This window comes from Protopterus annectens, chromosome 2.part0, assembly GCF_019279795.1.
Source record: "Protopterus annectens isolate FY-2018-M chromosome 2.part0, PAN1.0, whole genome shotgun sequence".
Classification (NCBI taxonomy): Eukaryota; Metazoa; Chordata; order Ceratodontiformes; family Protopteridae; genus Protopterus; species Protopterus annectens.
In genome coordinates this window covers 1,311,860,120-1,311,884,290 of record NC_056728.1, presented here as the reverse complement: position 1 = coordinate 1,311,884,290, position 24,171 = coordinate 1,311,860,120, and the positions used below count along the sequence as shown (strand labels likewise).

At 39.5% G+C, this 24,171-nt stretch overlaps 1 protein-coding gene across 4 annotated transcripts in view; it reads left to right on the top strand.

Moving 5' to 3' along the window:
• The window catches only part of NRBP1 (nuclear receptor binding protein 1), a 1,787,342-nt gene that overhangs the window by 420,885 nt on the left and 1,342,286 nt on the right, over nucleotides 1-24,171 (top strand). For all 4 annotated transcript variants that reach the window (XM_044061499.1, XM_044061500.1, XM_044061497.1 and 1 more), the window contains exon 5: nucleotides 15,594-15,683. In XM_044061499.1, the coding sequence (XP_043917434.1) occupies nucleotides 15,594-15,683 (90 nt within the window). The remainder of the gene's footprint in view (nucleotides 1-15,593; nucleotides 15,684-24,171) is intronic.

Sequence of the window (24,171 nt, the reverse complement as noted above, 5' to 3'; positions counted from 1 at the left end):
AAGAAAAACTGATTTAATGGTGTTTGGCTGCCTGTTTTTATACCACTGATGACTGGACTTCAGTCCTGGAGCGACAGCAACCAATGCAGAACTACTAAGCATGTGGTATTTGGGCCGACTGAAGGCTACCCCTGGCAGGATAACCCAAGTGTGATGACTGCAACAGTGAATACACTCAAACAATTTATGGTAAGTGTACACAACTGTACTTTTTGAAGCATGAGGCCAACAAATCTAAGCTGACTTCTCTTCTTAGTTGAGCAGAAGCATGTCTGCATTGAATGGGAATGGAAGTCGAACCAGAAGTAGCTAAAAAATCAGGCAGATACTGAATGTGCCAAAAACAAAAGAGAATATAAGGTGAAAGATCAGATGAGAAGGCAAGAAATGTGGAAAGGGCATAAATTTAGTTGCAAGTACAGAAAACTCCTGGAAGAATCTCATGTTCAGGATTGAACGCAGGAATGGTTAAGAGAGGTGAATACAAACCAAAAGATGAAAGGTTAATATTGACTGGCCAAGATAGTGGGCTACGTCCATGTTGGTTTACAAATTCCATTGAATATGGGGGAGAAACAGACACATGGAGATTTTGTAAAACAGAATTGGAAACAGTTGTACAACTTGTTGCTGATTCAATATACTAATGGCAGAAGGACTGTATACTGAAAGGCATAATGTGGCAAGACTGCTGCACTGGGGATTGTGCAAACATTATAATATTGAAATAACTGAAAAACACTGGAAACATGAGCCAAAAAGCATCATAGAAAATGAAGTCTACATCACATGGGATCACCCATTACCAACAGTTCAAATGATAGATGTGAGAAAACCAGATAATAGTGGTCCATGAAAAAAGACAAAAGTAGCATTGATCATTGAAATTGCTACTCCCAGAGACTACAGTATTTTGCATACAGAGACGCACAAAGTCATAAAATATCAGGATTTGCAGGCAGAAACTATAGCAGTGTGGAAGAAAGATACCCAGATTGTTCCAATAGTAGTAGGAGCAACAGATCTTTTAAAAAAAAAAAAAAAAAAAATCTACAATCAAATTTAGACACGTTACTAATACAAGTAACTCCATACGAAATGCTGAAGGAGTCATTACTGGTGCTGTGAAGAGCACTTCTGGCTAACATAAAAGATTGAAACAATACTAATTTCATGAACTTCAATCGTACTTTAACTTGGGAATGGGGTCCATTCTTGTCATGGTAGTAGAAACCCAAAAGTGTTGGCGAAATTAAAAAGTGACCGAAGAAGTGACAAAGGAAGTGCAGAAATGTAAAGAACAAAATCTAGAGATTTTTTAAATTAAAAAGAAACCTGGATATGGGAAAGAAAGATCTGATATGGTGCAATGTTTATGCAAAGGAGAAAGCCAGATTAATCAATACAAAAAAGCAGCTCCAAAGATATTTGTAGAGAAATGCAGGCAAAGGCACCTAGATATGGAAAATTTGACAATACAAAAAATAAGATCACAAAAGGGGAACATAGAATAGAAGATGGAAACTGAAGTTAATGGAATACCTGTAAAGTGAAGGATTTCATTTTATTTATTTATTTATTTAACATTTATTTACCAGGATAGTCCGGTAGGATAGCTAGTGTTTGTTTTCAGTGAGTCCTGGGGAGAAAAGCTCCAGAAAATTGTTACATAATATGAGCAAATATATATAATGACAATCAAGGTACAACTGTAGAAAGGTTAACATGCTAATAATACAGAGATGAGTACAAGTACATAAGTATAGAAAGGTTAACATGCTAATAAATAGAGATAAGTAATGTCTTTATAGATGTGTATAATTTTGGAATAGTAAAGGCATGCAAACTATTACAGTATGTACAAAGGGAGGGTGTAATACAGTATTATGTGTTTGACTAAAGCAAGGGGGGGGTACCCTCTTTCAGGTGGATGGGAGTTCAGGGAGGTCTTTTGCAGATGCATAAATGGTTGGTATTTAGGTAGGATTTTAATTGGATTTTGAAGGTGATGGCACATTTTTGTAGTCTGAGGTCAGGCAGCAGGGTATTCTAGATTTTGCCCCTTCGTGAAGAGAGATTCGCCCAAGCTATTTTTACACTGGATATTTTCTATTAGAGCTTTGTTGGTAGATCACAACTGCATTATTTGAATTGTGGAAGGTTATGAGCCCATACAGGGCAGGGTTTTTTTTTCAGGGTAGTATAAGATATGGTGTGCCAGGTTGAGTTGGTGGTAGCGTAGTAAATTTGGGAATTCTAACCAGTGTACTTTAGTTAGGGATTGGTATTGGTGGGAGCGTGATCTGGCATTGGCAGCGCATCTGGAGATTGTTATAGGTTCATAGGGTATGTGGAGAGTTTTTTAAAGTCAGTTTTATTTAGGTTTAATACTGGACATGCATATTTTATAGTTGCTAGCAGATGGGTTCTGGCTGTGACGATTCTAGCTTCAGAAATGAGATGTTTACAGTGATAGAGGGTCCCTAGTTTTTTGTGGACTTTGGAGACAGTGAGCGATATATGTTTATTGTACTTTAGTTGTTGGTCAGTGGTGAATCCTATTAACATCTTCTGGGACTGGGGTGATGAGAGTCCTGTTAGCTGATGATATGGAGAAAGCAGTGTCTTGGGTTTTTGTAGGGTGGAACAGCATAAGCTTTGTTTTCTGTGGGTTTAATATTAACTGGGGATTGTTTAGCCAGTATTCTGTTTCAGAGAAGGATTGTTGTTTTTTTTTTTTCTTGGAGAAGTATGTTGGATGCGAAGCAGATCAGAGTTGTATCGTCAGCATATTGGACTATTTTGTAGTAGTGGAGTGGAGTTGATTTTTCAAGAGGTTGAACAGGAGGGGGGCAGAGATGGAGCCTTGGGGTACGCAGACTGTGACTGGTGGGGGGGGGTTAGGGAGTTAAGCCATTTGACTAATTGATGGTTGTTTAGATAGCCGTTAAGCCACTGTAGGGTGGGGCTGTCGAGGTTGAGATCTGAGAGGCAGGTTAGCAGTTTATTGTGGGAAAATGTATCAAAAGCTTTGGATAAGTCTAGAAAGGTGGCAGAGACCAGAATACTTTGGTTTCCTGTATGTGTTTATGATGAAATAATTTAGGGCTGTGGTGGTGCTCTGGGAGGGGCAGAAGCCGTGTTGTGAGTTGGATTAAAAGTTATTAGGAGGTGGGTGAGGAGTTGTAGGTGAATGCATCTTTCTAGGATTTTGGATAGTGGTGAGAGGATGGCAGTGGTCAGTAGTTGGAAAGATCAGTGGATGTTCCACCTTTGTGGTGGGGGATAATGAAAGAGGTTTTCCACAAGGCTGGGATGATTTGTTCAGTGATGGATCTATTTATTGGCAGTGTGATGGGGTAGACTATGGCTCTGAATGCTAGTTGGATGTATTCGGCAGGAAGATTGTCGTCAGCAAGGGTAGTTGGTTTAGGATTTGCTAAGAGTTTTTGGATGGTGTATATTGGTACAGGTTTGAGTGAGAAGGGGGTGGAGTTAGGCTGGTGTTTAGGAGGTTGAAGGAGGTTATTAGGGTTTGTATTGTTTATTAGTTTAAGTATAGAAGTAAAGTAGGTGTTGAAACTGGAGGCTGTATGTGCGTTTGAACTGTCTTTATTAGGTGGGGGAGGTGTTGCTTTACCAGGTTAGAAGATGATGTTCACTGCGGCCCAACATTTTTGAGGGTTGTTACTATGTTTTCTTTGTAAGGAAGTGTAGTGATTTTGCTTGTTAGTCTTAACCTGTTTCTTAGCTTTGTTTCCAAGTTCAAGGTATGTTTGCCTAGTTGAGTGTTTTGTGTTGGTGCCAGGTTTTCCATGCCTTATCCCGCTGTTTTAGTAAAGCCCTTGTAGTGCTTTGTAGCTATGGGGCAGGGTTGCTGCATATTCTCATTGTTTTGATTGGGGCTAGCTGGTTGAGGATGTCTAGAAGTATGGAGCTGAATATTCTACAGCATTGTTGAGTGGGTGCGTTTTGATGGGAGACCAGTTACAGGATTCTAAGGCTTCTAGGAAGTGGTCAGTGGGGAAGTTTTTAGGGACACAGGTTTGTAGTAGGGAGGGGGAGTTAACTGATTTAAGTTTTATGCCTGAGGATGAAAGTGGGATTGTGGTCACTTAGAGAGTTAGGCTGTGTTCCACAATGAAGGGCAGTGTTGGGCTGATTTGTGAGGATCCAGTCTGGTATGGATTCCCTTTTGGAGGACTTACCGATTTAGTGTAGAAATTCCACCTCTGGTAATGTTGCAGGATAGTGGAACAGTGAGTTCCCGAATTAGGGAGAAACAGGTAGAATGGGAAGCATCTGATCCATGTGCCACATAATGATGCTGTGTATCCTTCAGTAGAAAACCAGTGCAAGAGTTCAGCTGGAGTTGTACTGCAAGGGAAGGAGCAGGAAACCGTGGCAACTCTGGTGCAGTCAGTCTTGTGGAGTGATAGACCAAAGAGTTCCCATATGAAAGAGCAATGGATGACACAGGATGCGGCTGAAGAGAATGTCACAGGAAGATGGTCTGGAACTTCCTGAAGAATGACTATAGGAAAAGGAGGAAAGATTGTGCCCTCAGCTTAGAAGAAAATTAAGTAAAGGAAGAGTTGCTTGGTTTTAATAGTGATGGGGTAGACACAAGATCAATGAAAGAAATGGGTTACAGAAAGTTAATAAGACCCAAAATGTTAGAAGTCTGATAAAACAGATGAACACGGTAATCAAGACTATTAAGAGAAATTCATGTGATTTAACAGAAGTAAATAGGCTATATTACTATTCAACTAAATTAATAACAGGTGAAGTCTTACCATAACAACTCAGAGCAATAAGGGAAAGGAAGGGAAGAAATCAAATGCCATCTTGGAAGCATTGAATAGAGAAAACTAAAGCAGTTAAAACGAGAAGTATCACTGTTAGAAGACTATAAAAGAGGGAGTAGATAATCAAAAATATTTAAATATAGATGTGATAAAGGCAATGTGTGGTATCCGATCAGACCATTATCTGTGGTACACAGTTGCAAGCGGTAAATTAAAGATAGCACAGGCAGAAAAACTTAAAAGATATGCAGATAAATATAAAGGAAAAGTACAGAATAAGCAATTTATTGATGACCCGAAAAAATGTTATAGAAAATCGGGAAACCACGCAAAAGGAATAGAAACGCCACTAAAACAGGAAATACTCATTTTGGAGAAATATCTATTAATACTTTGTGGAACATAACAATGATGGTGAATAGACAGAAGAAGTAAAAGAAACCGTAAGAAGTTTAAATGTGCAGGATATGAAATGGGATGAAGAAGTATCCCGAGAAATTCAAACAAAATTAAGAAAAGCTCCTAAATGGAAAAACTCCAGGCCCAGATGTAGTACCTGACTTCTGGATAAAAGTATTAATATCTTTACATGAAGATTTAACCTCAAGTTAGAACTACTTACTGCACATCCTGACCAGACACCAACCTGGTTAACGGGAAGAATACTCCTCCTTAGGATTGAACTTGGAAGCCATCCTTAAAATGAGGGTCTGTATCACAATGTCAAACTTAAAAAAGTTTGATCGTTGTAATATCAAACCCTAAAGTCCAAAACCCAACAAAACCGAAAGCACAGAAAAGCATTTTTTCCCCAGGGAAAAACAAATCGCTGTTCCGTGACTAAAAAACCCCAAAAACTTCACCTTAAACTAATGTGGGGGGCTTTGCCCCCACACTGCCCAATGTGGGGGGCTGTGCTCCCCACCCCCTACTTAAATACACCAACTCCGAGATCGCATCACAGTGGAGGAAATGGCAAAGCCCTGAAAATGGCCCACTGTTTTTTTTTTCCCTGTGAAAAAAGTCGATGTGCCCTGGCTTTGCTGTTTTCCACTTTTGGACTTTAGGGTTCGATATTACAACATTCGAACTTTTTAGTTCGCTGTAATATAGACCCTAAAAATTATAGACCAATAACCTGTCTTCTGATGCTGTACAGACTATATACTGGAATTGATGCCCACAGAGTTTATTGTCCTTTAGAAGAAATCTTAACCAGGGCAGTATAACAAAAGGTTATTGATAAATGTTTGTTTATTGGTTGATTTTGATTGACATTTGTCTACCTGGAAGGTCTGACTAGTTACAGGTGCCTTTTTTTCAGTGGAGGCCCAGGGAGAAAAGCTCCAATGTATCGCACTTAATGAAATTAATATTTACAGTAACAAATTTTATAAAGCTGTTTCAGTGAATACATAGTATAATAGTGCAATAAAATTTGTATTGATATTCACAAACGTTAAATTCACAAGCCTTTAATGAGAATTTACAGGTAGAAGAATGGTGTATAAGACAGCAGTAATTTTAGAAATATAGTAGAGTGAGGTATTATAGGAGATGAGCAGTTGGTGTTACCAGAGAAGTAGTGATGGAATAGTAATTTGGTTGTGCAAATTAGAAGTAGGTATAGTAGTTTAAAAAGTACAGTGAAGTGAGGTATTAGAAAGCGATAAGCGGGTTAAGTGATTTAGTGCTTTAAAGAGAGGGATAAGAAAGGTAATGAAAGGTGTTTGAAAGTTATGTCCCAGATGAGGTGCAGGGACCTAGCCAGGAGGCAGAGAGGAAGCCATTTAGTAATGGTTTGAAAAGATGTGTGATAAACCCAATTAATGTTGTTGTTTTCTTTCAGTTTTTCCCGGTTAGGGGTTGCCACAGTGGAACTCTGGTCCGCTAATGATTGGCAGTAGATTTTTACGGTGCTGAGGTGCCAGCTCGACGCCCAACCTTCAACGAAGGCACGCCCATTCACGCATGTCTTTCGAATGCTACTTGACCATGGGGAGGACATGCAGACTCCACACAGCAAATTGAATAGCAGATTCGCTGTTTTTCGAACATTAATGTCAAACACCCCCCCCACTTTAATATTCTAACTCTAAGATCGCACTACAGTGGGGAAAGGGATCATTTTCCGAACCCCACTATAGTGCAGTCCACCCCACAATGTCGAATGTGCAATGAGCGAATGTCACTGTGCATTCGCTCATTGCACCTTCAAACCTTTTTTCGTTCAGCGTTTACAAACTTTGCAAACAGCCTTTCGAATAATTGCTGTTCGCCCAAGTGTGAATCGCCTTTCTAAATGTCAACTGTTTAAAGCACAACTGCAAGTGGTTAAAAATTTTCTGACATTATATAAGAATGGCAATTGGTCTTGATAAATATGTGAAAACAAGATTTAAAGCAGGAAAGTTATTGTACTAAGAAAATATCAAGCTAGGACAGGAATGTGATATAAAGGAACTTGAGCAAGGAGGAGTATATAAATATTTGGGAACTGAAGAAGGACTGGCAATAAAACATGAATGAATGCAAATAAAACTCTGTAAGGAAGACTTCAGAACACTAAAACTATTGTTGAAAACCACCCTGACATCTAGGGATGAAGTCCAAGGTGCAAACCAATTTACTCTACTTGTTTTAACTTAGTGTTGGTGTGATTGACTGGCCTAAAAAGGTATTGGATCAGTTGGACAGAAAAACGAGAAATGCTTCAAGCTTATCAAATGATATATAAAAATCATTGTACACCAAGATTATATATTCCTCACTGTGAAGGCATTATTTGCCCTCCCAGAATGATTACTTGTATGAATCCGGAGTTGTGGGACTGCATACTTATCTGTTGACCAACCGCATGAGATCTAAACATTTTGAAAGTTTTAAAACTTGAGGAGAGAAGTCTATTAGTTTAGCAGAAGCATTCAGATAACATGTGGGAATAGAAATCAAACCAGAAGTAAACACAAATCAACAACTGAATTTTGCCAAAAAAGGAAGAATATTAAGGAGAAGAATCAGCTGAGAAGGAAAAGTATGTGGAAATGTCATAAATACACTGGCAATAAAGAGGTTTCCCGGAACAACCCCTTGTTGATCAGGATTTGACGCAGGAATCAGAGGCGAGTTGAAATTAAAGGATGAAAGGTTGATAGAGGCATCCAGGATAATGGACTGCATACACATTGGTTTATAAAGTCCATTGCACATATGGGAGAAACAGACAAATGTAGTTTCTGTAAAAAAAGAATTGGAAACAGTTGCACATCTTATTGCTGGGTATGATACACTCATGGCAGAGGGAAAGGCACAATAATGTGGCTAGATTGTTGCACTGGGGATTGGGCAAACACTACAGTATAGAAGTATCTGAGAAGCTTTGGAAACATGAGCCACAAACCATGCATAAATGATGTTTATATCACATGAGCTAACCTATTACCAACAGTTAAAAAAAACAGATTTGAGAAAACCAGATACAGTAAACTTTCCATTAACCAGCACCCATGGGGATTGGTAGATGACAGAGAACTGTAGTTTCTGGTTGCTTGAGAGTTGCTATTAAAAATATGCCTGACTAATGCTGTACCCTATACTATTGGCTTGACTTGTTCTCAGGTTGGGGAGAGATGGAATTTATTTGTATCTTCCTTTTTAAAACTCTGAAAACGTAAGCTTTGTTTGTGCAATGGAAAATAAAAAGTACAACACATGAAAATTGTACTGTATTGCTTTGAATTTTTTTTTTTTGCCAGTTGCTTGAGAGTGCTGGTTGCCTGAGTTACTGTTAACTGAGAGTTTACTGTATAGTGGTCCATGAAAAAGACAGAAATAGCAGTGATCATCAAAGTTACGATACTTGGTGATTACGGTATCATATAGAGAGGAGGAGGATTTGCAGGTAGGAACAAGAACAATGTTAAAGATATCCAGACAGTTCCAATAGTAAGAGGAGTAATGGATCTCATAAAGAATCTATAGTCGCAGTGGTGTACCCAGCATATCTGACACATGGAGCACAATTTTTTTAAACCCCATCCCCCCGTGGAGATTTTTTTTCTAACACCACCTCCTCCTCTATGACAGTTGTTTTTAATAATAATCATGAAATTTAGCAAAATAATGGCCAGCAAGGCACAAGCTAGGTGCCATGATCAAATTCCCAAAAGACTCCACCATCCTACAGGAAGGCTTGTCTCAAAGAAATAACTAGTGCTAGGATCATGGAATAAAGATAAACATCAAAAATGCATTAGCATATCCTTTGGAAAAATAAGTATGACATTAACACACCCCTAAGAGCTGACCCAGTAGTTTGGGGTTTGGTAATTTTATGTGAACAGTTGACCCCAAATTCTATCAGGAACAAATGAAGATGAAGCAAACTTGGGGGACATCTTGTCTGCAAAGATCACTCAACCCCTGTGAAACAAGATAATGCCACTGACAACGTTGAAATTCTGGGTACAGGTATTCAGCAATCTGAGAATTTGGAGTGTAAAGAAGGAAGTAAAAGAAAGGAAGCTCAGAAGAAATAAGGAAAATAAAGTGATAAATGTCTGTAAAGCAAAGAAAATATATGGTAAACATGGTACTGCTTTATGTAACACACATTATAGGGAATGATAACATTTTTCTATCAGAAAACTCATTCTACAGAAAAAGGCATAATTTTTCCAAAACATAAGTTAGAAAAAAGAGGCAAGGAGGCAGGTGAAAAGGAAGAAATCAAAATGGACGTGGAAGGACTGAGGGACATTATTTTAAGAAAGAGAGAACAAAGACTGACATTAACAACCTGGCTGAAGTTGTGATGAGAATTTTATGCCTGTAAATGTAATAAGCAATAAAACAGTGGGATTAATAAGACTAATGGTGAAGAAGATCATTCCTTTGTAACAATTGACAGAGCAGATATTACTGACTTTGAAGTTGAAGATTCTTCAGCTCTGGTCAGAAAAGATATTCTTGTAGTTGGAGATACAATTATTAGAGGAACTGATACATCTGCAAGAGAAGATAATGAACTATGAATATGATATGCTTGTCAGGAGCAAAAATAGAGGATGTGAGGCAGGCCTTAGTATGCCTTAATGTAAGGAAGTATGGATCTGTTTTTATACATGTAGGCATAAATGATTTCTTCCACAAGGACACATTGACTGTTAGTAGGGAACTTGCAGCCCTGTTAGGTAACTTAGCTTGTACAGGTGTAGACATATTTTTCACAAATTACACACAGAAAGAAGAGTCATGTCAACATGAATGAAAAGATTTTTTTGGGTAAATACCTATGTGAAGAAATGTCCAGTTTTAAAAAAATGGAAATGTGTAAAGCATCCAAGCCTAGTTTTGGGCATGCATGTTCAGACAGGATGGCATGCACTTGTCAAGATCAGGGAAGAGAATTTTTGTAGCAGATATTTTGCAATATTTGACAAACACAAGGCAGGATTTTTGCCAGGTCGAAAATGTAGCAGTTCAGATAGCAACATTTCATGCATCTCTGACGGTTGTTAATGCTAAGAGCATTAATAATAAAGTTTTTATTGGAAAATGTGCTATGTTCCCATAAGACTGATGTGTGTGAAACTTGAAACTTAGTCTAACAAAAAAAATTAGGTGGAAGTGTTTTGATAGGGATTAAAGATAGTTATGAGACCTGTGATTATTACACGTTTAATGATGACACCAATGCTATAGATTGTGTAATTGTGACAGTAAAGACAACCCTGGAACATATAACAATTGTTGGTGTGTATAGACCTACAAAACCAAGTGCTGATGACCTAGAAAGAAAAATTTGTACATTTCTTGCATGAAACATAGGAAGGAAGGACGAAGAGTAATAGTGGCTTGGGATTTAAGTTTAGCAGAAAGACTGGAATAATATTGATTCAGCATCATTAGGAAGGAAATTATTCACAACATATGTTCAGGAACAGCAATTGCTTCAGATTGTAAAACAACCTACCAGGGAATGGAACATATTGGACATTGCTTATGTTCCTAAAGAAATTACTGTTCATAACAAGTTTTACCACAGTTGATGCTCAGTGATCATAGGGTTTTAGAGAGTAATTTAATGCTAGATAATTCTCCCAAACTGAAATCTATTTGTCAAAATTTCGAGGAAGGACCAAGGAAATCAATGGGAGTAGGGGAGGAAGGGGGTGGAAGATCTGAGGCGCGCTGTTCAGCTAGGTGTATACAGGGTCTAGGCAAGTTTAGTGCACCACTGCTGGCTCACAGCCTCGGGAACACACAGGCTCAGTTAAGGGAAAATCTGAAGAAGGAATACCTTGTCAGAGGTTTACTACAGTGCAACACTGCTGCGCGACATGCAAACCAGTGAAGGCCTGTGCAAACGCGGGGTTTAAATACCACCAACGGAAGCCTTCCTTTGCAGAAAAAATAACCAGTAAGGACCCACACACTGAGCTATCCACCTCTCCTGTCTCACCAGGGGGTTCCAGTTGGCATGCTATTCTCACTAGGCTGTATAGGGACTCCCACCAACAAGAACGGCCAGAAGAAAGTTCAGAATAAACCAAAATGTTCTGAGTATAGCAAATCTGCACTAGGGCTCCTCTAAACTGCACAACAGCAGCTCTGTTAAAGTTAAAACCGTTGAGGCACACACCAGTAGCAGCTAGAACTGTTAAAACTTTTTTGCAACAGTGGAAAAACAAATAGTAAAAAACAACAGTGCAATAAAAATAAGCAGAGAGATTGAGAATACAATTCCAGCACACACACTTGCAGCAACTGAGCGGTCTAGTCACCTGTGCAGTTAAATGCACAGTGCGAGCAGGCTGAGAAATTAAATTAAAAGTATGAGCAAGTCCAATAAATGAAGCAGAGCAGTAAAAAATAACAACTTAACTTTTGACTTTCTTCTGCTTTCAGCTGGAGTTAGGCTAGTCGCCCACCTCCAGGAGCTTGGTTAAACAAGAGTCATTAGACCAGTAATAGAGTATGATGTGCCATTTGGCATGTACATGACTAGGCACCTAAAGCAGCTTGGAGTGACCTCAGAGATTCATCGTAAAATGTCGTATGTGGATAGACTAAAAGCTGTATTCCTTTACTTTACTCTGTCTCTTACATTTATTAAGGGGGTGACCGATGTCTGACCTACAAGGCACTCACTTTTCCAGCCCCGATGGAGCTGCTGCACATCCGTAAGTCAAACAGAATAAGGGTCACCTGATTTAGGGATCTAAACTTGGTCAGCAACTCAAACAAAATGTGCCAGAGAGACAGATGTGTGTCTGAGATTGCCCTTCTTTGGAACTGGCTCTCTTCAAATTCAGTTTGGATCAATGGATCTGGAACTGCAGAGTCACATCTGGGGTAATGCCTGTGTCTCTTATGGATGGGCATGAACCCATGCCATCTTCTTGCACCTAAGGGCCATATATTTGGTGAAATCGGGTCATATTGGATAGGCTTGTTAAGGGCTCTTAAGCTGTTGGTCTAGTATATGAACAAACACTTGTTTCTTACTATCCTTTCCATTCATCATCCTTACATCCCCCCTTTTATTTCTCCTGAATGAGTTTATATCCCCAGGTAATCATTAATGCTTCACTTCTTGCAATATGTCTGAAACTGGATAAGTACCGTGAATTGAGTCTGCCACATTGTGGAAAATATACAGTGGATGTAAAAAGTTTGTACACCCCTGTTAAAATGCCAGGTTTTTGTGATATAAAAATGAGACCACAATAAATCATTTCAAAACTTTTCCCACCTTTAATGTGACCTATAACCTGTACAATTCAATTGAAAAACCAACAAATCTGTTGGGGAAAAATAGAAAAAAAATGTACAATACGCTGGTTCCATAAGTGTGCATACCCTTAAACTAATACTTTGTTGAAGCACCTTTTTATTTAATTACATCATTCAGTCTTCTTGGGTACACGCCTGCCATCAATTAAAGAGACTCTGATTAACCCCAAATAAAGTTCAGCTGTCCTAGTAGGATTTTCCTGACATTTACTCAGTTGTCTGCTACAGCAAAAGCCATGGTTTGCAGAGAGCTTACAAAGCATGAAAGGGATCTCATTGTTGAAAGGTATCGGTCAGGACAAGGGTACAAAAAAATTTCCTCAGCACTGGATATACCATGGAACACTGAAGACCGTCATCAAAAAGTGGAGAAAATATGGGACAACAGTGACGTTGCAAATAACTGGATGTCCCTCCAAAATTGATGAAAAGACTAGATGAAAACTGGTCAGGGAGGCTGCCAAGAGACCTACAGCAACACTGAAGGAGCTGCAGGAATTTCTGGCAAATACTGGTTGTGTACTACATGTGACAACAATCTCCCGTATTCTCCATATGTGTGGACTGTGGGGTAGGGTTGCAAGATGGAAACCTTTTCTTACACAGAAAAACATCCGGGCACATCTGAAATTTGCAAAACAATACATCGTCTCCCAAAAGCATGTGGGAAAATGGGTTATGGTCTGATGAGACCAAGGTTGAACTTTTTGGCCACAATTCCAAAAGGTACGTTTGGCGCAAAAATAACACTTCGCATCACCAAAAGAACACCATTTCCACGGTGAAGCATGGTGGTGGCAGTATCTTGCTTTGGGGTTGCTTTTCATCAGATGGAACTGGGGCTTTAGTCAAGTTGGAGGGAATTATGACCAGTTCCAAATACCAGTCACTTTTGGCCCAAAACCTTCAGGCGTCTGCTAGAAAGGTGAAGATGAAGAGGAATTTCACCTTTCAATACGACAATGACCCCAAGCATACATCCAGATCAACAAAACCATGTCTTCACCAGAAGAAAATTTAAGTTTTGGAATGGCCCACCCAGAGCCCAGACCTAAATCCAATAGAAAGTTTGTGGGATGACCTGAAGAGGGCAGTGCATAAGAGATGCCTTCGCAATATGACAGATTTGGAGTGCTTTTGGAAGGAAGAGTGAGCAAATATTGCCAAATCAAGATGTGTCATGCTGATAGACTCCTACCCAAGAAGACTGAATGCTTTAATTAAATCAAAATGTGCTTTAACGAAGTATCAGTTTAAGGGTGTGCACACACAACAAAGTATTAGTTTAAGGGTGTGTACACTTATGCAACCAGCGTATTGTACATTTTTTTATTTTTTTATATTTTTCCCCTAACAGATTTGTTTGTTTTTCAATTGAATTGTACAGGTTGTAGGTCACATTAAAGATGGGAAAATTTTGAAATGATTTATTATGGTTTCATTTTTTTATATCACAAAAACCTGGCATTTTAACATGGGTGTGTGAACTTTTTAAATCCACTGTAGCTAATGCCATCTGTATGGTTTAATGTCATTTGTACTAAGTAGATTATATCTGTTTTAAATGTTTGAAATAGCAACAGTTTATTCCTTTGGACCCAGAGATGTGCCTGAAACAGTCATCCAGTTGATCATTGCATTATCTAAGTAAACACATATTGTGAAGTAAAATTTCTCTCTCTCCCTCCAAAATTAGGCTTTTTTGTGTGTAATTATTATGTATGCGGACTTTTCTTTGTTTCTTGCATTTTCAGATTACTTGTCTCTTGGTTGGGGTGAACTGGTGAGGGCAATGAATATGTGCTGTTCTTTTCTTGTGCATGGTGTCACAACATGCATTGTTCAGAGAAGCGCACACCTCCGAGTACTGGTACTGGAGGAAAAATGTAGCTGAATTGAGGTGGGGGGGCATCCTAATCTTTCAACTACAGAGGAATACCTCTTCACATATTAAAAGATAAGGCCATTAACAAAATTGTGCTTATTTTAACTAGTGGTTCCAGTTGAGGATAAGGATGTTATAATGCTTCATGAAAGGGAGAGAAATATCTCTCGCAGCCTGTGTTGGCATTTAAATACAGTCCTTGTTAAATGCAGTTAAATACTGGAGACAATGAGGGGGTGGTTGTTTTTGCGTGTATAGGTGCACCTGCGAAATGTGTGATTTGTTTGCTTTAATGAGTTGTAGTATTTTGGAGGTATTGCATGCTGTATGTGATGTTGATGTATAAATGTTATTGCATTTCTGAGTACTTTGACATTAAAACATTGCGAATGCCATTGTATGATTTAAATATTTTTAAAATACTGCTTTTTGTTTATAAGTAGTTTAGTCATGCTATGTATTAGTATGAGAAAATCAGTTGTGTAACATTTTCATACATAAAATAAGGATATTTCTAAGATACATCAGTTATGCTGAAGATTCTTTCACATTACAAAGGGGAGTTGTATTGTCTTGTACTAGAGCTCGAGTGGAAGCGGTCATTGTACCTCAGTCAAAGGGGGGATTCTTGTGCTTTGAGAAGTGACTTGCAGGAAGGAATAATGTCTCCAACAACCTAGAATAGAAGCTCAAGAGAAACTGTGCATCTGTGGACCTGAGAGGGGCTGCTGTGCGTGTGAACCAGGTGCAACAAATTCAGTTTATATTTGGACTTTTTACTTCAAGTACGAGAAATCTGTACATAGGCTTTTCTGTCGCTGTTGCACTTTTTCAATACATGATTAACAGCCGTGAGCAAAGCAGCATGTGCTCAACAAAGGCTGTATTATTTTTGTGCCAGTGTGTTGTCAACATTCAACTGTGCATTTTCTGTCTTTACAGTTTGTCTACATGCATTTAGATGTGATTTTGATTTTGCTTGATCAGTGGCTGCAACTGTGTTCAAGTTGTTAGCTTAGTAATAATGAAGTGTTACTAGGTTGAAAAAGAACTATTCTGTCATTTTTATGATTGACTTAACTATTCTTTTTTTGTTTTAGGTTATCTTTATTACAGAATATATGTCGTCTGGAAGCTTGAAACAGTTTTTAAAGAAAACTAAGAAGAACCATAAAACAATGAATGAAAAGGTGAGCCTTCACATAGTAATGTTCTAACTTTCTGTCCACCTCGTTAGTAGTCAAAAACCTTTGAGGCAACAAATGTGCTTAGTCTTTCCTTTCCTGCTAACAGATTGAACATTAGGAACCCTTCTTGGTGGGTCAGTGAGTGGGTTCATACTCAAATTACTTGCTGGCATTTTTTCAGAAATCACTATGTGAGTGTGAGCAGTTTGTTGTACTTGCCTTAATGTTTGACTGTAGAAGAGCATGCCAAAGTCACACACAGCTCACAGCTTCATTTCTGCCACTTAACAATTTAGGTCTTGGGCCCTTCTTCAACGAAAAGTTACTGCATTTGCTGCCTAAAGCAGCGAAGCCTTTCAAATGTCCTTGTGGCCAACATATTTAAAGCAAAGATCCACATAAGCATTCTATCTTCTGCCAGGGACAGGATCTTGATGTAAACTTAAGTGTCAGTGGTTTAATTCTGATCATCTGCAGATGGCAGAGTAAGCAACTGTTTTGCTTATCTGACTACCAGAGAGATGGTAGTGGATAAAAGATCCTGTAATGACAATTGGTGGGAGGGTCCCGGTACTACCACATGTCTCCAATCAAGTCCATTTCACAAGTTGCTTTCTGATGTCTGTGCATCGATCATTTGCCTTCATGCAGACATTATTTGACTGGCCCCTTGTCTTTTGGCAAAACAAAAAACAAAGTAATCAGAAGAACTGCACCACAAGCTCCCATCCTGGAGTGCATCCTAGGATGTAGGTACAGTTCACACTGTAGCTGGCTCAGGCAGGTCTGTATCACTTTGTCGTATAGTCTGTTCAGAGAATGACTGTTCATCAAACCCACTTAAGTGAAAGCTAATTTTAGCGAATGATCATTTCTGCAAATGTTTTTTGGGGGGGGGGGTGGACTGGTGGACCAGCTACTGACCAGAAGAAATGCTACAAAATTTAAAACTCAGCAAAGTGGAGGGCTTAACCCCCCCCCCCCAACTAAATATACCAACTCTGAGATCGCACTGCATTGGGGAAAGGGGCAAATTCCCGATGATGGCCACCTACTTCCTTTCCCTTTGAAACAATTTGCTGAAATGACCATTCGCTAAAATGAGTTTTCGCTTAAGTGGGTTCGATGAATAGTCATTCACCGAATATGCTATTTGACAAAGTGATAAACATCTGGCTCGGGCATGTGTGTGATTGGCGTGATACCGGAGGGCTGGTTACAGTACTTGTACAACCAGCCTGATACTAGAAAATAAGTTCTCAACTTACTAGACTGTTCATTGGCCCAGTTAAATGAGTCTGTGCTGAGTTTTCTCATGCCTGGGATTGTGTTTCACTCCTTAAGCTTCTTGCAGATGTTTAAACTTAAGTGGGGCCTGTCTGCAAGCATGTGTGATCACACCATTTGGTGAATCAGGTTGATGCCAGCAGTACGGCTGTTGCAAGCTTTTCGTGTTCCCATACCCCAAAACGCTGGATCTCTTTCCCAGCACATTAGTGCATGTCCATCCTGACATCAGTAATCTTTGCAAGGACTTTCATTGCTGGAACTGCAGGGGAAGGTCTCCAGTCTACCGCATCTTTTTAAAAGACGTTTCAGGACTTGGATTCCATTATCTGAAACTCCTGATGCAGTTAAGTCCTGGATGGCCCATTGGTTTGGAAAAAAACATGAGGCTTATGAAGTACTTCATGGAACTGCCTTTGTCCTCTTCCCATTCCTCTTCTCTTGAAATGTTTTAATTGTTATATTTGAAAAAGAGAGGATCTTCTTTGGGCAGCCCCATCTCAGTGAAGGTAGTCATCAAAGATTCAGCCTTTTGTACTACATTGGCTGCTAACTGCAGTGGTGGTGCTGCAGTAGCGTTGTCGCCTCACAGTAAGACGCTGTCCGGTTCGATTCTCAGCTACAGTGTCTTCTGCGTGGAGACATGCGTGAATGGGCGTACCTTCGTTGAAGGTTGTGCATCAGGCCTGGCATTGGTAGGTAAAAATCAACTGCCAATCATTAGCGGACCGGAGTTCCGCTGTGGCGACCCCTAACCGGGAAAAAGCCAAAAGACACAAACACATACTACATTGGCTGCTGAGAAAATGGCTGCTTTCTTAATCCCCAAGGTGAATAGTCTGCTTTGATTAGACACCTTGGGCTAACTCTGTGATCTTCTCAGTCCAGGTATATAACAGAAAGATTGTATCATTTTGCTTCCTCACAACAGTAGAAGTCTATAAAATTTGTTGATGTAGGCAAGTTTATTCTCCTCTGCTCTATTGGGGCTTGGAGCCTGCACCTATTTTTTTCTGTATAGATTTTATTTTCCCCTGGTAGATCTGAAAAGCTTTCCTACCCAAGCCTGGGCTGAAAGAAGGAAATAGATGAAAATCTTTTTTATAGCATCCTGTCTCTCTCTCTCTCTGTCTAAGCTTTCATGCATTTTTGCTATAGGTTTGACTGTGCTGATTGCTTAGACTAGAGCTGGGGGGTTTCTGTGAAGGTTGGCCTGGCTGAAGCTGTCCTGCCCTAATAGAGGAGTTCTTGGTGTACACAGTGGGTGCCTTTTTTCCCTGAGAAAATGTTGTATGGATATCCTTCACAGGGACAAGTAGTGACCACGAAGAAGAAACAGTAGTCCATCAGAACTGTGTATGACTTTTGTAGTCCCCCTTCAGCTCACTGATCTTTGATGTGCAGGTAACCCTGAAAGAACCTTCTTAGCAGATTTAACCCTGAAAGAACCTTCTTAGATTGAGGGAGGCTTTCATAGGTTGTCGAAGAAGATGACTCCACTGGTCTAGCACTTGGAGCCTTGAATGTAGTTACCTGGTGGTATGCATAATCCTCCTTGGGAAGGGCCACTGTAATAAGCCGGGTCCTTTGAAGACCAGCACTGGTCTTGTGCCATCATTTCTTCAAACCTTTGGGTGGTATGCTGAACTCACATAAAATCAATATTGCTAGAAACTTTATTTGTTCTTAACACCCAGTCCTTCACATCCTGCTTTGATGGTGCTTTGATGGTGCAGGAATTCTGCATATGTAGTGCCCTTTGTGCCTCACATTCTACTTTTGATGGCAAAGAAATTTTGTCTATGCAGTGCTTTTTGCTTGTTAACCATTTAGTTATCTTTGGAGAGCTTCAAGCAAAACATTGCAAGTCTTTTGAGTGGTTGAGGTAGGCTGTAGTCTGTTATTTATTTTACTACAAAATAACTTTCTTTTTTCTCCTTAGTTGCTTTTTTTCTCCCCCTTGGATTGTTTCCAAGGAGACTAATGACATGCATGAAAGAGAATATGATGTTAAAAGTTAATGGGGACTTGTCAAATGAATCTGCGAAATGCATAAATAAATGAATTCTCCCTCTTCCAATTCAGATTTTGAAATGGATACTGGAATTCAGATGATTTTCCAAAAATAAGAATTTATTTTTTGAAGTACAGAAGTTCTTCTCACTGACCTTGGCAGTGCCAGAAGATAAGATCATAGCAACATCTTTATCGGCACCTACATTGGTGCCCCTTCTGACCAAGCAGAATCAGGGAATTTTGACACAGAAACCATGTTTCTCCAACATAATTTTGTAGATCAAGGAAGGCCCTCTTTAGCACCATCTAATTGGGTTTGTGTCTATAGGTTTTTGTTTGATTTAATTTTCAAAAAAATGCTTTACTTTTGTTTTGGAAACTGCACTCAAACAGCAGGGACATGTCTCTACCTACACTTGACCATTGTCAGTCTGTGGATAGAACATGAGATTTTTGGAGGCTTTTTCAGTGCAAAGAAGTTGTCCAAATGATGACTGCACTGCAGTAGCATTCACAACACTGACTTTTGTAAGGGATCCTAGGTGGCAAAGAGAATTTGTACAAGTTTTTCCTAGCTCTTAAAACAGTCACTTTAGGACCTACTGATTTCTAGACTTGGTCATGGGTGGTAGTGTCTTGGAGGTTTCTGTCATCCTGAAAAGTTTAATTTAAGAGGCCAAGCTCATTCTGCAATGCTCTTGGTATAGACAGACACTCTTTTTCAAAGGAACTGTGAAAGTTGATTGACTTTTGAAATGAGGCTGAGGTTTCTGATCCTACCTGTTTTTGACTCCATTATAGGACTTAAGGACTTCCTTTCCACCCTGTACATGATTAATTCCGGATGGAGTCTCTTCAAGGTTTCCCAACCGTGTAGCTCCTTGTTGCGGGTTGTGTTTTGGAACAACATTGTCCATTGTTTGCACAAGAAAGTTCCTTTGATTAACACTGTTTTTGACTTTGTTTGCACCCCCTACTGTTTAAGGATTAGTTTGCCTTGATTGTATGACTTTTTTGTGAGCCCGTCAGTTAACTCCCATTGGTGGCATCCCTTGAATGGATGCTGTCATAGCTGTAATGTTTGGGCATAGTGTAAACTGAATCTCGCCCTTTGTGATACCATCTCAGATGATTGGCTTTCCTTTTGGTTGTCCCTGATCGCAAAAGGTTTCTGTTCTTGATGGCCTTTTTGAAGATAAAGTGCAGTCTTCAAGCCCAGACCCTTGCGTGCCTTATGAGCTTTAGTGGGTGTTGATGTTTATGATGATGATGATTGCATGCTTGAGAATAAGGTCATTGCAGTGGTCTCAGAGGTGTTGCTTGTTAAAAAGCCAGTGTGCCCTTTTTATCTCCTGCTGCCATATCCCTGTAAATGGGCCTGAGGGTGGTAGACAATCCCCAACAATCTCCAAGTGGACCTTCCACTATTGAATGTGAATCTGTCAGAGGTTCTCACTATAGATAATTTACTTGGGAGAAGTGGTATTCATCTCTTTCTCCACAGTGTGAAGGAAGTTCTTCCTGGAGGGGGTGGCTTCACATCAGCCTGTGAAGCTATGAACAGTGATATTGACCATAAAGCATTAAGCTCCTTCCAAGATGGTGTTTAATTTAGGTGCTGCACAATAACTAGATGCCTAACTGAGTAGGGAAGATATGGTCCTGTTACCCAAGTAGAGATGTAATTCTGGTGTACCAGAGGCCATAGACAGAGGCATCACCATTTAAGCACTTCATAGTCTTGAAGTGGGTGGTGGCAGACATGGTGGCATATTTCTCCTCTGGAGTTCCAAATTCAGAAAATGACTTCTGTGACGCTTTTGGAAATCCTTTACCGCTTTATGCATTAAGCGGAAGGCAGAGTTAACTGTGGACATGTTTTCCATCCCATAATATGGATGATTCTGTGCTCATTCTTTCCATTTCTCTGCCTCATCAACAGAACAAATTGATCCTTTTTCATCTCTGTCCAGTCTGACTTCTTGGATACTAAGCTTGTTGGATCTGATCTGGACAGCTATTTGCCAGTGCTCCATAGCCTTGAGCTTCTTGATTTTTTCCCCATCATTCTTTTGTGCCCTCATGAAGTCCAGATCTTATTTGCTGCTACAGTGAAAGGATGATCTTCATTCTCACTGCAGCAGTAGCCTTTGTATCAACAACTTAACAGACAAGTTACTTTCCACTACACAGTATGAATTTAGGCTAGGCCGTAGTACAGAAAGCACAGTACATGTTCAAGTTCTTCACTCCTGCAGTAGCCTTTGGCTATTTGGTTTGTTTCCTGCTTAGGAATCAACAACTGGCTACTTTAAAAACTCTGGCTGCCTCCCACACCTTCCATTTGTCTGCGCGGTACTAGTCAGATAAATAATCAGAAGGAAGTGACTCGGATACTTTATGGCCTCCTCACAGGAGGCAATGAGCTTCTCAGGAGCAGCAATTTAGCTACAGCTTCATTTCGGTCAGATAAGTTCTCTTTTGAGAGATTTCATCCGCATGGAATTTATTGTCCTTTTTAAAAGTATATTTTTTCTGATTTTTGACTAAAAGTGGCATGTTTTGTTTTCTACAAGAAACACAGTGTTTATTTAAATATTAGTAGATATGTTGCCTTCATTTGTTCAACCTGTGGGTTTCAGATCTGACATCGTATCTGAGGCGGCTGCATACCAAAGCTGTAGGCTCCAACATCTGAGCTCCTCCCATACTCATAATGCTCCTCTCTTCCAAACCCATTCGATATTGTTTGCTGCACTTCGCTAAGCATGAGGTTCTCTTCTCTCTGAGCTTCTCAGGGCTTTAGGCAGTCTGTAAGTGATAATTTTTTGCTTCTCATGTACTTGTTGTTAGTGTTTATCTTTCTGGTGGTATTTGCTTTTCAGGCTTAGTCCTGTGCCAGGACAAGAGTTTGTTTGGTATCCCTTCCTTCCCCACCAACCCTCTCGGTTGTGGAGCTTCCTTAGCTTTATAGATACCTTAATTCCCTTTTACATATATTTACACTGTGCCGTATCTGGAGTGTTTCGGAAAGCAACTCATTCAAATTCTTATTTACACTATGATAGTGAACATCCTTACAACCAAAAGAAAGGTATTATTAAGGGTCGGCTTATTAGGGCCTTTAGAATATGTAGTGAGGAAACTGCATTTATGGACGAAATAAAATTGATGACAATTATGGAAAGAGGTCACCCTAATTCTTTAATAAACCAGTCAATAAGAGAGGTGAAAAAGGAGAGAGAAGAAATTTCAGCTTATTATGGGGAAAGAGATAGATATCTTCAACAAAACAGAAGATCTAGATGTTGCATATGATCTGGCATTTATACATACCCATACCCCTTTATCGGCTGAAGTCGAAGACACTATTAAAAGATACTGAAAAGTATTAACAACTAATGTGGAAATTAGTAAATATATCCCTTCACGTCCAACATTTATTAAGAGAAGGGACATGAACATAAAAGAAATGCTAGAGGGTCAAAGAATGGAACTCGAGACAGAAATGACCCAGAAAAAAGTGGGCACCTATAGATGCAGATTTTGCAACCAGTGTGGTAATATTTTGGAGCATGACAGTCTACACCTTCCGGCTAGAAATTTTAGATTTACAGCTAGGGAACATTTTAATTGTTAGCTATATGCGAGTATGCCCCAGCTTCTATATAGATAAGACAGAGAGACCTATAAGAAGACGAATATATGAACATACACATGATATTTTATTACACAAAGACACAAATGCATTGTGCAGACATCAGAAGGAATGTAAAGATAGTAAATTTAAATTTTACATAATTGAACAGGTTAAGCAGGACCTAAGGGGTGGATTATGGGAAGCCCGGTTGGAATACAAAGCGTTATTTTGGCAACTAAAACTTGATGCCACAAGAAAACCAGGGTTGAATGACCATTTAAGTATTAATAGTGTCCTTAAATTAAGGGCAGCAAAATTATAACTTATTTTTTACACATGCCAAATATGTATTAATTTTGTATGTTCAGTTGATTAACACTTATGATATTAAAACTGATGAATTGATATATTTTTAAGTAAGTTTTAGTAGTATTACCATTTTAGTGTTTATATGTTTTATTATTAAATACTAGTAGTACATCAGTGAAACTTTTAGTTATGTACTTACCATAACGATAGATGTATGTGATCCATCTCGCCTACATTCATTACTGACGGGTTCGGAGCAGAGAGTCGGCTCTGACTCTGCCACTATAACTAGCACGAAGTCTCTCATTGGCTGGGCTAACCCTGTATCCCAGGATGCATCACGCCCAAACCCCCAGATCTTGTTTGCCCCAATATGATTTTCCCACATACACCATACCACAAGGATACATATGTAAGATGAGAGAAAAAATAATATCCTCAGAGGACTCATAATACAAGTTTCCTCCAAGTCCAACAGTAGGGGGAAGGAGGGCGGGTATGTAAGAATGTAGGCGAGATGGATCACATACATCTATCGTTATGGTAAGTACATAACTAAAAGATGTAATGTGATCCTATCTCGCCTACATTCATTACTGACGGGACAGCGTCCCTAGCACCTAAATCCTGGGAGGCTCACTGGAAAACGCTCCTGAGCACTGTGGAACCAAAGGAAGCCCGACCTCTAGAGGCCACGTCCAGTTTGTAATGAGAGATAAAGGTATGTGGAGAAGTCCAAGTAGCCGCTGCACATATCTCATCTATGGATAGTCTACCATGAAAGGCCACTGAAGTTGACATAGCCCTGGTAGAATGCACCTTAACTGGAAAGGGAAGATCCTTACCCGCTAATGCATAAATAAATGAGATGCAGTCTCTAATCCACTTAGCTATAGTGCCCTTAGTTACAGATCTGCCAATTCTATTGTCCGAAAAGGACACAAACAACTGATCTGATTTCCTCTCCTGTTGTGTCCTATTTAAATAAAACCTCAGTTGTCTATGCACATCCAACTGGTGAAATTTGTATTCTGCTTTGTTGGAAAAACTTGAAAAAGACCGGAAGCTCAATAGACTGATGGAGACAAAGAGCAGAAGAGTCCTTAGGGAGAAAAGAAGGATCAAGTCGCAGAGATACTCTGTCTTTATGAAAAATTAAATAAGAAGGTTTAACAGAAAGGGCTTGAAGCTCCGATACTCTTCTGGCTGAAGTTATGGCTACCAAGAAGGCAGTCTTCC